Source organism: Pseudonaja textilis, chromosome 10 (assembly GCF_049901715.1).
Source record: "Pseudonaja textilis isolate UNSWEBS1 chromosome 10, rPseTex1.2, whole genome shotgun sequence".
NCBI classification, from domain to species: Eukaryota; Metazoa; Chordata; class Lepidosauria; order Squamata; family Elapidae; genus Pseudonaja; species Pseudonaja textilis.
The window spans coordinates 12478343-12491424 of NC_141999.1; the positions used below are offsets into that span (position 1 = coordinate 12478343).

General features: G+C 42.3%; 1 protein-coding gene across 4 annotated transcripts in view; it reads left to right on the forward strand.

Moving 5' to 3' along the window:
• The window catches only part of PHACTR4 (phosphatase and actin regulator 4), an 82492-nt gene that overhangs the window by 10437 nt on the left and 58973 nt on the right, over nt 1–13082 (forward strand). For all 4 annotated transcript variants that reach the window (XM_026702500.2, XM_087939732.1, XM_026702502.2 and 1 more), the window contains exon 2: nt 12184–12241. In XM_026702500.2, coding sequence (XP_026558285.1) covers nt 12214–12241 — 28 coding nt within the window. In that variant the 5' untranslated portion in view covers nt 12184–12213. The remainder of the gene's footprint in view (nt 1–12183; nt 12242–13082) is intronic.

The window sequence follows — 13082 nt, forward strand, 5'->3', positions numbered from 1 at the left end:
CTATCCACCAACGCCACATTGCACCACAGACTGTCCGGGAGTTGGGGGATGCTTTAGTCCAGGTGTGGGAGGAGATCCCTCAGGAGACCATCCGCCACCTCATCAGGAGCATGCCCAGGCGTTGTAGGGAGGTCATACAGGCATGTGGAGGCCACACACATTACTGAGCCTCATTTTGACTTGTTTTAAGGACATTACATCAAAGTTGGATCAGCCTGCAATGTTTTTTTCCACTTTAATTTTGAGTGTAACTCCACATCCAGACCTCCATGGGTTGCTAAATTTGATTTCCATGGATAATTTTTGTGTGATTTTGTTATCAGCACATTCAACTATGTAATGAACAAAGTATTTAATAAGAATATTTCATTCATTCAGATCTAGGATGTCTTATTTTTGTGTTCCCTTTATTTTTTTGAGCAGTGTATAATATTTTGAACTGGAAGAATGACAGAAGACAGGCCATTTCATCATTGGTTAACCTCTGTTGTCTTTATGGATGGGTCCAGATTCTTATGTCTTTAGGGAGTTGATTAATTTTGTATGAGGCTCATCTTGCCAAAGGTGTATAAGGGAGAAATGTTCAGATGTCTGGTACAAACTGAGGATTGTTATGGGTGTCATGACATCACCTCCCTGATAACGGCCTGCCACATACGGCATTACTTCCCCTCCTCTCAATGTGGGTGTGCTTTTAGCACCAGATCCAATAGTGCAGAGGTGTCAAACTCAATTTCATTGAGGGCTATGGCTGACTTCGGGGTGGGCGGTGGGTGGGCGTCGCTGACCAAGTGGGTGTGGCCAACAGGATGGGTGTGGCCAGATTGATGCCGCTCACTGGGCATGGCCAGATGGGTGGGCGTGGCCACTCTCCAAACTGCTGGCATGTTTCCTCTTCACACTGGGTAGATGTGGGCCGGCCCCTCACATTTTTCAGGATGGCCCCTCAGGCTGGATCCGACCACATTGCGGGCCACATCCGGCGCGCAAGCCTTGTGTTTGATACCCCTGCAATAGTAGCTAAATGTCATTGGTTACTTATACAGGCAGTCCTTGATTTACAACAGTTCATTTAGTGACTGTTTGAAGTTATAATGGCACTGTAAAATGTGACTTATGACCAGAGGTGGTATTCAGCAGGATCTGGCCAGTTCTGGAGAACCAGTAGCAGACATTCTGAGTAGTTCGGAGAACCGCCAAATACCGCCTCTGACTGGCCCCACCCCCATCTCTTCTCCGCCTCCTAAGTCCCAGCTGATTGGCTGGGTCTTCTTTTGTTGCCTTGCACAGGAGAATGGGGCTGGAAAGCATGTTTGTGGGGGTAGGGTGGGAATGGGGATTTTGCAGTATCCTTCCCCTGCCACGCCCACCAAGCCACGCCCACAGAACTGATAGTAATTTTTTTTTGAATCCCACCACTACCCATGACCATTGCAGCATCCCCATGGTCATGTGATCAAAGTTCAGATGCTTAGCAACTGACTCATATTTATGACAGTTGCAGTATCCCAAGGTCATGTGATCACTTTTTGTGAGCTTCTGACAAGCAAGCACAATGAGGAAACCCAGATTCATTAAACAATTGTGTTACGAACTTAACAACTGCAGTGATTCACTTAATGACTGTAACAAGAAGAGTCATAAAATGCGGTAAAACTCATTTGATGTTTCTGTTCAAAATTCACAACTGTCTTGCTTAGTGACAGGAATATGGGCTCAAATGACTTTGTAAATTGAGGGCTACCTGTACTTGAAAGGAAGGGGCATGTTTTGATCTCACAATGGTCATTTCAGAAGTTCTGAGCGTTTGGGCTAAGATTGGATCAAAACTTAAGATTTGTTTCAGGCAAAATTATTCCTAATGGCCATTGAGAAGAATCTTGAAATGTGCTATTTTGATATTTATTTCATTTCTCAAATTTATATGTATTCCGGGTTTGAAAGAAATGGATATGTTCTGAGAGTTTGTTTGAAGCGAGGATCCCTAACAGATCATATGTGCGTATCGGAGAGGCCTCATTTAGTAACGTGAATGGCAGATTAAAAAGCTGAAACCTTTGCACATCTGCCTCTTTTTAAAGGATCTGTTTTGTTTCGACAGCGTTAAAATGGCTGTGAAATAATCATTTTGAATGTTGGCTTTGTTAACATTGATGTGCCAGGCTGCAAAGCAGGGATCAGGTCTCCTCCATCTCTCTAACTTGGAAGCAGGCCACATGGTGTGTTATTTGTGATGAAGGTAGTTAAACACTTGAATATTAAAGTCTGGGTTTGCACAGTGTACCAGCCACTAGGCTAAACTAAGCCTGTGCAGTTTGTGACTTATTGTGATGTAGGAACCCAACCTTTGTTCAGTTACAATGTGCTTTAGTTTTTTTGGAGCATAGCCTATTTTTTTCTTTATTAACCATTACAATTGTGTTTTGCTAACGTGGCTTTAGGATTTAATGTGTTGTAAGAAGTCATTGAAGTGGCTTATCCTAATTGCTCAGATGGACAAGGCTATGGGAAACTGAACAAATGTTTGCCTTCTTTCTCTCTAGCTTGCAGACATTTTGTTTAATGTACCAAATTACTTGAACAAACGGCCAAGATACCTTTGGAGAATAGCCACTAAATCTAAGAGCTCTTTGAAAACAAACAAACAAACACCAGAAATTACATTTCTAGCCTTTAAAATGCAGTGAAATGCACTGAAAGCACGACAGGAATAACATTAAAGGAAGAGAAATTAGGAAGAGAAATAAAAAAGAAAACACAGATTCTCTGTTGTTAAGTTTTGCCCATGATGTCAATCTGCTCTTTGAAGTAGAGGCTTTACATATAGAAACTACCCAGTTCCAAACATCATATTGCCTTCCTAAAGCCCTTGAAAGATGCACTAAATCATTGCTGACAGCTTGGAGATAGATAGACAGCATCCCAATGCACTAGGTTGTTTCCATTTGAATTTCCCAATCGTGAGTTAGATAATGACATTGTGCAGCTACCGATAACACTTGCTGGTTTGTTGCACTTTATATGCAAAATGTATTTCTGGTACAGACAGTTCTCAACTTACAACCACAATTGAGCCCAAAATTTATGTTGTTAAGTGAGATATTTGTTAAGTGAGTTTTGCCCCATTTTATGACCTTTCTTGCCACAATTGTTAAGTGAATCACTGCGGTTGATGTTAGTAACCTGTTAGTTAAGTGAATCTGGCTTCCTCATTGACTTTGCTTTGTCAGAAGGTGGTCAAACGTGATCACATGTCCCTGGGACACAGCAGCCATCATAAATATGAACCAGTTGCCAACCAAAGTGTCTGAATTTTGATCCCATGATCGTACGGACGCTTCAAACTGTGCAAAACGGTCATTAGTCACTTTTGTTCAGTGCCGTTGTAACTTCGAATGGTCACTAAATGAACTGTTGTAAGTCAAGGACTACCTGTAAATTAAGTGATACAAACCAACAAACTCCTGCAAGCACAAAATGCATTACCTCGGAGGAATATGGTCATCACCAACTCTGAAAATCTGATGCATTTTTTCGTTCGGAGCTATTTAGAACTACTGTACAGTGACATAAAAATGAAGCCTGATAAAATGAATATTTTATCTTGAATTAAAAGGGACCTCTGCCCCGTTCACCTCATTATTAAATAGGCTCTCGTGCTGTTATTAAATTTATAGTCTGCAACAGTGGTTCTCAGCCTGTGGTGCCCAAATTCTTGAGGGGCTACAATTCATAGGGGCCCTGTAAATTCTTGAATAAATGTTATGATTTAAATCTTGAATTAAGTCTTGGGGCAACAAAAGATACTTAAAGGGGGTCCATGGTGAAGAAAAGGTTGAGAACTACACCTTGCCTTCTGTAATTCAGCATTCTCCTTTTCTCTGAGACGAACCAACATTTGACATCTCACCACTCTTACTGCTGCATTTTAATGCTGTAGTTAAAAAACATACACACCACAAAACAGCACAAAGCAAAAAGAAGCCAACTATTTGTCAAAGATTGCAGTTTATTTATTCACGTGTTTATTTTTATCCTACCTTTATTGCTTTTTTGAATAACTCAAGGCTGCAAACAAACCTAATACCCCTTCCTTTTTCTATTTTCCCATCAACAACAACAACCCTGTGAGGTGCATTGAGCTGTGAGAGAGGGACTCACCCAGCTGACTTTCATGTCTAAGGCAGGACTAATGTGGTGAAAAAAACACGCACAATAAAACCTTAACCCTTGTTCTAGGAAATCCCTCGTATGACATAAAGGCAGTGTTTCACCTTCACAGTTACGATTGACATTCAGTGGTGTTTTTTATGTTTGATCTCCCATGACTTGCATGTTCAGTCAGGCATAGCATTGATATTAATTTGAGAGAGACTGAAATACTGTTTTTAGCAATGGCTTCTTCGTAGCGGCTGGCTATTCAGAAACCACTTGTTCACGGCTGCTGAATCATTCATAGAATATCATAAACTAATTGCAGAAACTTTACTAAAAGGGTGAGGTTCATAACTCACTGAAACCTGGTTTGAAACATGTGTTTTATATCTAATTATGATAAGGACTTTCTAAGTAGGCAGCTGGTATAGACAGCTAGTATTTTTCCCCCTGCTTTAACTGGTTTTCCTCTGAAACTGTTGATATATATATACTTTTTTTTAGCTAAGCAAGTTCTGCTTTATAGTGTAAATTTCGAACAGAAGTAGTTGTGTTACGTTGGCAACAAAGCAAACAAAAAACCCCTTGAGTGTTCAGCATAGCACACAAGCCAACTAAAGCCCTTCAAAACATCCTAAGCAGACCAAAAGCTCTAACAACCCCAGAAGAAAAAAACAAGAGTCATTCTACAACATACAATGTGAGGATGGCAACAACCACTGTGTAGGACAAAGAGGCAGAAGAAGACTAGCAGAAAGCATCCACCATCACCAACTAGCAGTCAGAAGACATGATGAAAATTGTTTAATTTCACAACATACAGACAGATTTAACCATAGTTTTGATTGGAAAAATGTGACCAAATCCAAAACGCCAGGGGATTTCTAGAAGCCCGGCACTCTGACAAATCAGCCATCCATTGTTCTGACCCAGGCTTCACCGAACATAATTAAACACAAACTTGTTTTAAAAGCATAGCCTACTTTATTGCAATGCTTGGAATTAACTTTCAATCCCAGCCAGAACTAATCTTAAACAATTCCTCAAGATGAGCTTACACCTTTCAGTGCTGTGGAATGCTACCAAAAAACAGAAGGCCAATTAATTGTAACAGAAACCAACTGAAGTACCAGAAAAAACCAACCAGAGTTCACAGAGCTTCAAGGAGGACTCGGAATCTATTGAACTACTTTGCTTCCTGCAAAGAGTTCGTCATTGAGGTCTGACTTTTATCCCTCATGGGGGAGGCAATCACCTCTCAGGCTTACTCCTGAGTCGCCCCTTCTGCTTCAGCTGCTCTGTGCACGTGCGCACTGGGAACAGGCTCCCCTGGGTCCTCTGCTTTGCTGCTGCCAGACTCCAAAGGCTCAGAAGGCAGCGCCCCACTCTCAGATGGTCCTGGCCCCATCCCTGCATCGAACGCAGGACCCGTGTCCAAGCCCTCTCCAGACTCCCTGACTGGTCCCCTTTCTTCCTCACTGTCTGATACCTCTGCCGTCTGCACCATCTGCCAGTGAACCACAACATCCATAGACACATAGACATTAACAACACCTATAGGTTATGTAAACGAGACAATCAACCAGCCCAAAAGAGAATGAAAAGATTCCGGCACTTCTCCATCAGCAATCGGTGCTGGGATCAACGTAGATTAACTCCAAGGTTAACTTCAGACCAACAACTATGTAAACAATACCCCAATCAAGAATCTGCCAAAGAAGCCAACAGCAAACAGACCAACCCAAGAATCTCTAAAACCATCCCCACCAACACTGACTGGCAAGCCACTAGACTAGAATATAAAGTGACAGCAAACCCCACTCCTTACTAGCACTGATGATGTTACTCATTTAGGGTAACGAAACTGTCTGTAAGAAAACAAGCAAGCTTAGAGAGCACCAAGGACCCTTCGACCCTTGAGTTTTGAGGGAATCTTCAAGACTGCCATGTAGGCTTGTTTTTGATGTTAGTCTACTGTTAGGGTAAAACAAAAGTGATTCCTGAACTGTGCCAACCATTTTCAAGCTTTAAAAAATCAGGACTGGCATTTTGAAGTGGGCCCAGAAATGATGTGTGTGGATTGGTGTGTGTGTGTGTGTGTGTGTGTGATATACAGATAGTCCTTGACTTATGGCTATGATTGAATCCAGAATTCCCCTTCCCTCCCCCTCCCTTCCCCATATTCCAATAAACATATTCCAATAAATAAATATTTTTCCATTTTAATTCAAGTCAGGGAATCATGGGTAACGATTTCAGGGTTTAAATCCAGTTTTGTAGCTACACTTGTTCAAAAGCCAGAAACCATTCTCAAGTTTGAGTGAATTGGGAAACGCATGTTACTGGAGCCTTGGCTTGTCTCCCAGCACACACAAGGGCAGAAACGGCGTGCTCTCTACTGGGAACACATGCTCTCAGCTTTAATAAACTACGATTGTCCAAGTGCCCATTTCCCTGCTTCCTCCCCCTCCCCCAATGCTTGGGAAGAACGAGTTTTGGAAAGCACAGTATGCATTTTAAAAATTGTAAACATTTCATTCCCTAGAATTTGAATAAAACTTCAGCTCATTAGAATGCAGAATCTGGTTTTTTGACTGGCATGTTGAGAGGACTTGGGTATTTTTTAAAATCACGCTAAGATTTACAAATCAATCCACTTTTGCCAGGAGAATAGGTTGCAGTTTGGTGTGGGCACAGCCAGCTGCAATTGTTTTGCCATAGGCTCAACTGGGAGAATTAACTGTCCTTTGTACACCCTAATCATTTTAAGCATACACAAGCAGTACCTGGCAAAAATTTTGTGCCAGATACTGTGAATAAACACAGCTCTGTGGAACAGCACCAAGGGCATATTTGGTGGTGGAGTTTTGAATAGTAGCAGTGTCTAGAATTTAAACACTTTCTTTATGTGAGAGCTATTTGTATGTCAAAGGCGTCACACTAACATTTATACTATTCTGACATGCTGTTCCAAATCTGGACCTTTTTTTAGCAGTTTCATTTCTGTATGTGACTCATTAGCAGAAGGCCAGTTATAATTTCATGTGAAAAGTTTAGAGCACCTTGTTTAAGTATCCCCATTAGGGAAGACTTGAGTAAATATTGTAAACCGTTTAAAAATTTAAAATAAAGAGGCCCCATTCATCCTTCATAAAGACGCTGCACAAATTAAAAGACATTCCCATAAAAGAGAAGGGAGAATAAATCCCATCAGGTATCTCTTTGGATCAAATATCCCAGATATCAACAGTGATGTATAACTTGTTGAACATGATTTGTGTCATTCTTGGATTTCCTAATATTTTTTATAAACATTGATAGTCTCGATTTTTGCCAGGAAGAGAATTACTTATTTGGATTAATATTATTTCACAACTTATTCCTAAGTCTCTGTTTCTCTTTCTTGAGGCATTGTACATAATTTCTTCCTTTAGGGTTAATACCTTTTGAATGACTGAATTGTGAGAAGCGGTGCAGGGAACTTACAGTGAGTCCATGTTGTCCCTTGAATTGCAGCTGTGAATGCTTAGGTCAGTGTTTCCCAATTTTGGCAACTTTATGATGTGTGTGGACTTCAAGTCCCAGAATTCTCTAGCCAGCATGCTGACTGGGAAATTCTGGAGGTTGATGCCCATAATGATCTGACTCAGCTTTCCAAACAGGACAAACCCACTGTAGTTGAAGCAATGAGTCCGTTATTAGGAGCCCCAGCAAAAAGTTTCTCTTTCACCGCAGGCTAACAAGTCTGTCCAGCTGGGAGATGAATAGTTGTCTGCCACATCTATTCATCTCCTCCCCCTGCCTTGTATCCCCAGAGCTAGGGTGGGGCTTCGCTAGCAGCGGTGGCTCCTCTTTCTCAAGGACCAGCCCATGGATTTCCACTGCTCTCCTCTCCTCTGCCTTCTGCACATCTGCACGTCAGGCACTGGACCCAGCTGTTCCTCCTCTTCCTCATCAGCCACCTCCAGACCTGGGGGCTGTTGACTCTCCATCTGAGGGCTGGCAGACGACCCAGGCTTCACCTCTCTCTCTCTCCCTCCCTCGTTCTCTCCCTCCCTCCCTCCCCTCCCCTCTCTTTCTCTCTCTCTCTCCACCCTCTTCCACCTCGGAGCTCCTGATGTTGACCCCGACTGCCATGCTTCCTCCTCCTTTGATTCATTTGATTCGGCTGCTGAAGGGGCTGATGGCCAACAGGCCACAACACACACATCCTAAAGTTTCCAAGGTTGAGAAACACCTGCTTAGGTTACTGTTAGTCCTCAACTTATGGCCACAATTGGGATCAAAATTTCCATTGCTAAGCAAGGCAGTTGTTAAGTGAGTTTTTGTCATGTCTGATTTTATGACCTTTTTTAAAAATATGGTTGTTAAGTGAAACACTGCAGTCCTTAAGAAAACCAGGCAGTTCTTAAGCAAATCCGGCTTCCTTCATTGACTTGGCTTGTCAGAAGCAGCCTGGGAAGGTCAGAAATGGCGACCACGAGATGCCAGGATGTTGAAACTCTTGTAAATATATGCCAGTTGCCCAGCTCGTGAATTTTGATCGCATAGCTCTGGGGATGTCGCAGCAGTTGTAAAAGTGAGGACTGATCATGTCACTTTTTCAGTGCTGTAGTAATTCCAGTTGTTAAATGAATGGTCGTAAGTCAAGAACTACCTGTAGTTTATTGCTATAGTTTTCCAGTCATCCCCACTCAAGTACCACCATGATATACTTGGAGGCTGTTAGGTTGGCCCACACTATAAAAAAAATCAAATCAAATCAGTTTTCAGAACCTTGAGAAACCCAAAGATTTCCAAAAATCAATTAGTGTTTCTTAATTTTTTTCTTTGCAAACATTTCGCTTCTTATCCAAGAAGCCTCTTCAGTTCTGACTGAATGGTGACTCACTTCTGAAGAAGCTTCTTGGACGAGAAGCAAAACATTTTCAAAGAAAAAAAAACCCCAAGAAACTCCAGCTGGTTTATTTTTTTGGAAAAAGCCCCTTTGGGACAACCATGACCTGGATGACTTGAGAATCTTCATAGACAACCTTAGGAACCCTTGTTCTTAAGATTGAAAGGTGTATTATTGATTGCAGGTGATGGTTCAAATCCTCCCAATTAGGGGTCAGCAGTAGACACTACAGAGTTCAAGTATCATAGGTATCACAACATCTTGAACCCCCTCCCAAGTGATGAATGAAGATCCTCAAGATTTTAATCAGATTTCCTGTGAATGGCTAGATTTGCATAATACAGCACAGCGTTGTCGGGTTTATAGTATTTAATTTTAGCTGAGCATTTCCTGTGAACTCAACTGTTGTGGTGTGTAAACCACGGTACATGTCTTAGTGTGAATCCAGCCACTTGTGATTCATTGAACAAACCATTTGCTGGGTCTTTGATGCTCCCTGAACTTGGTGCAGAAGTTTTGTTACCCAAACTAGGTAACATCATCAGTGCTAAAAAGGAATGGGGTTAGCTTTCAATTTATAGTCTAGTGGCTTGCCCTGTCGGAGTTGATGGGGGTGATCTCGGAGCTTCTTTAGTAGGGATGTTTGCCATTTCCTACCAGCACTGATGGTGTTACCTAGTTTGGGTAGTAAAAGGTCTGCAAGAAACTAACCAAGCTCAGAGAACACCAAGCAAGGATCCTTCTTGTCAGCCCTGAGCTGTAAATATTCTCCTTTATCGAAACCCTGTATTGGTCTGATTATAAAGTTGAAAAACAATGTTTTAGATCAGTGGTTGCCAACCAGTGGGCCGGGGACCACTGGTGATCCAGGAGAAAATTTTGGTGGTCCGCAGAGAAAGGTCACCCCCCAAAGCGATTAATCCAGGCTGCGTGGGAAACACAAGGATGCACCGCCCACATGGCCCATGGGAACACGAGGCTTGCATGGCTTGCATTGTGAACAACACGAGGTAGTGAGGGGAGGGGAAAGGGCGGAGAGGGGGAACTTGACCCACTTACTCCACGTGTCTAGCCTGGCCACCGGGCTGCTTCTTTCTGCTTCTTTTTTCTTCTGCATTTGGCTGCATGCAAGGAAGGCAGCAAAAGTCTTTCTTTCTCTCCTCCAAACTCCTCCAGAAACCAGTCTTTAGGACCCTGCAAAGCATCCTGCTCCAAGAGGCTGCGCCGGTGCAACAAGTCTCACAAAAACTCATTTCTGGCAGAGTTTGGGGCAGAGAAAGAAAGACTTCTGCTACTTCCGCTGCTTTCCTTGCATGAAGCCAAAAGTCTCTCCCCCCCCCACCCCCCACCCCCGGGAGAATGGAGCTGGAGACAGTATTCTGCGATCCCAAATAAAGAATGTTCAGTCGGTAGGAAAATGGGGTGGGGAATTTTCCTGCAGACTTTTTGGGGGATTTTCCCAGGATCTCTGTTCCGCGGGATTTAAAATTATGAGTTTGGTGGTCCCTGAGGTCCAAAAGGTTGGTGATCCTTGTTTTAGATTGTCTTTTAGAGTTTTCTGGATAACCCAACTGCTGACCTGCTTAGAACAGTGGATATGGTAACTTTCCATTGCCCCAGAAAGGAATACCCATTAAACTATGCATTAGAATATCAAAACTTTCATCTTGAATACGGCAGAAGATTTTATTTATATGCGAGAAATTATTATGGCTACTTCTCTGAGCTTCCTTATTAGTAGCATCTGAAACATTTCCTATTTTCATTTCCATTTCATTTTAAGGCCAGCTCCCTTGTGGGAAGCCGTTCTGTTTTCTTGCTCCTATTGCTGTTCTTCCTTAGGCAATTGTGCGTAGCGAGCAAAGTACCAATTTTGCGGTTATGTAGGAAAATTGGTAATTGGCCTTTCTTGCAAGTATGTCAAACTTTCTGGTGGAGATTATGATGCAGGAAGCTAAAATTCAGCATAACATCCAAATCAATTCTGTCAGCTTTCTGAAGCGTAAGCTGAAAAGAATGTGGCCAATTCAGGACACATTAGTTCTGAACAAGTGGTAACCTGCAGTGGTTTGGGCATGGCTTTACTGTAGGCCAGTGTTTTCCAACTCGTAGCCATTTTAAGATGTGTAGACTTCAACTCCCAGAATTCCCTACAGCCATTGTTATTGCTGTTGCTAATAAGCTAGATTTGGAGCAGAGGTGGTATCCAGCAGGTTCTGACCAGTTCTGGAGAACCGGTAGCGGAAATTTTGAGTAGTTCGGAGAACTGGCAAATCCCACCTCTGAAGATTTTACAGTATCCTTCCCTTGCCACGCCCACCAAGCCACGTCCACAAAACCGGTAGTAAAAAAATTTGAATCCCACCCGTGATTTGGAGGTTCACGTAGAACATTTACTGCGGTCATGGAATCCGGTTAAATGCCATGAAAACAAGGACAAAACAATAATTCTGTCTATACTCATCGAACAAAACTGAGAAACTGCATTTCTTTGGTTCATCCTGGGAACTTTGGTTCATCCTGGGAAACTGTATTCATCCTGGGAACCCAGCCTTAATTTTCCATTCTAACCCTGAAACTATAGTGACCCTACTCAACTGAAACCAAAAAGAAAAGTCTCTACAAAGCAAAATAATAAGAAGGACTAGGGGGTGACATGATAGCAGGGTTCCAATATCTCAGGGGCTGCCACAAAGAAGAGGGAGTCAAGGTATTCTCCAAAGCACCAGAAGGCAGGGTAAAAACACCCTTAAAAAGGAAGTGAAATGGAGCTACTTTGGAAGCGTAGAAACAGAACTGGAATGTGGGTCATAATGAAACCACAGCAAGTGCGTGTTTAATGTGCCTTAATTTTTCTGTTTCACGGGTTTGTATTTCTGGTTTGGAGTGTGACCCAGGATATGTCCCTTTCTCACAGCTCACAGGATGGTGGAGTTGGAAGGGACCGCAAGAATCATCTAGACCAGGGTTTGTCAACCTTGGCAACTTTATGATGCATGACTAGAGTTGTTTTTTTTTATTTTACTTTCTCTCTTTGCAAAGTGATCAGTTTTGGAAGTTCCCCAATTTCATGTTCAACATACTGTAATTGGACATTTATTTTTCTAATTGCTTTTTTTTTTCTTTTGTAGGACTGGCTCGGCTCCTCCACAGAGCTCAAGATGTCACAGGAAGTGGAAGATACTGTTGGTAGGTGCTCTTTGGGGAATTCAGATTCATTGTTTCTGATCATTGATTACCTAATCTTTGAAGCGGGAGCTTTGCAGCCGAGTTTTGAGAATCTTTGTTGTACTGTGCAAACAGCGTTGTTATATTTTGAATAGGCTAGCCATTTCTGTTACAATTTGATACTTCATCCAGGTGTGTTGTTGTTGGTGACTGAAGAACTGGATTGTTGCCCATGTAGCTTTGAAACATGAATTCTTTGCAAGAAAGTTGCTGTTGCCTTAATTTTATTACTGCTTTTTTACTTTTGCTTTTTATACTTTATAACTGATCTGGAAAAACAAATGCCCAAAGTTTTATGTACAGACACAAAGGTCTGTGTACAAACCTTAGCTTTTAGCATATTGCAGTTATAAATTAATCAGGGATTATTACACAAAAATAGTTAACTTTTTTCCTAACTGGCAGAAGAAAGGAAGCTGATCGTTAAATTTATTTGTGACAAGAAAGCTTAAGTTTTAGATATATCTGATCATTTGGTAAGTTTGATCAAATGCCTTACTCAAATGCCCGATCTTATGCAAAAATGGCAGTGGTTGTCAAGAGAAAATTAGATGCTATATATTGCTTTAGAGCAGGGGTGTCAAACTGGATTTTTTCGAAGGCCGGATCAGCATTGTAGTTCTACTCCGTGGGCTGGCTAAGGGGAGGGGGAAGGGGGGAGACAGAACAGATGCCTTCTGCAGCACCCTGCTGGCCAAAATGGGGCATGGGAGGGCCACATGCGGCTCTTCGTGCCCCATTTTGGCCGGCAGGGTGCTGCAGAGGGCTGTCCAGGCCAAAAACAGGACATTCTCCCTACACC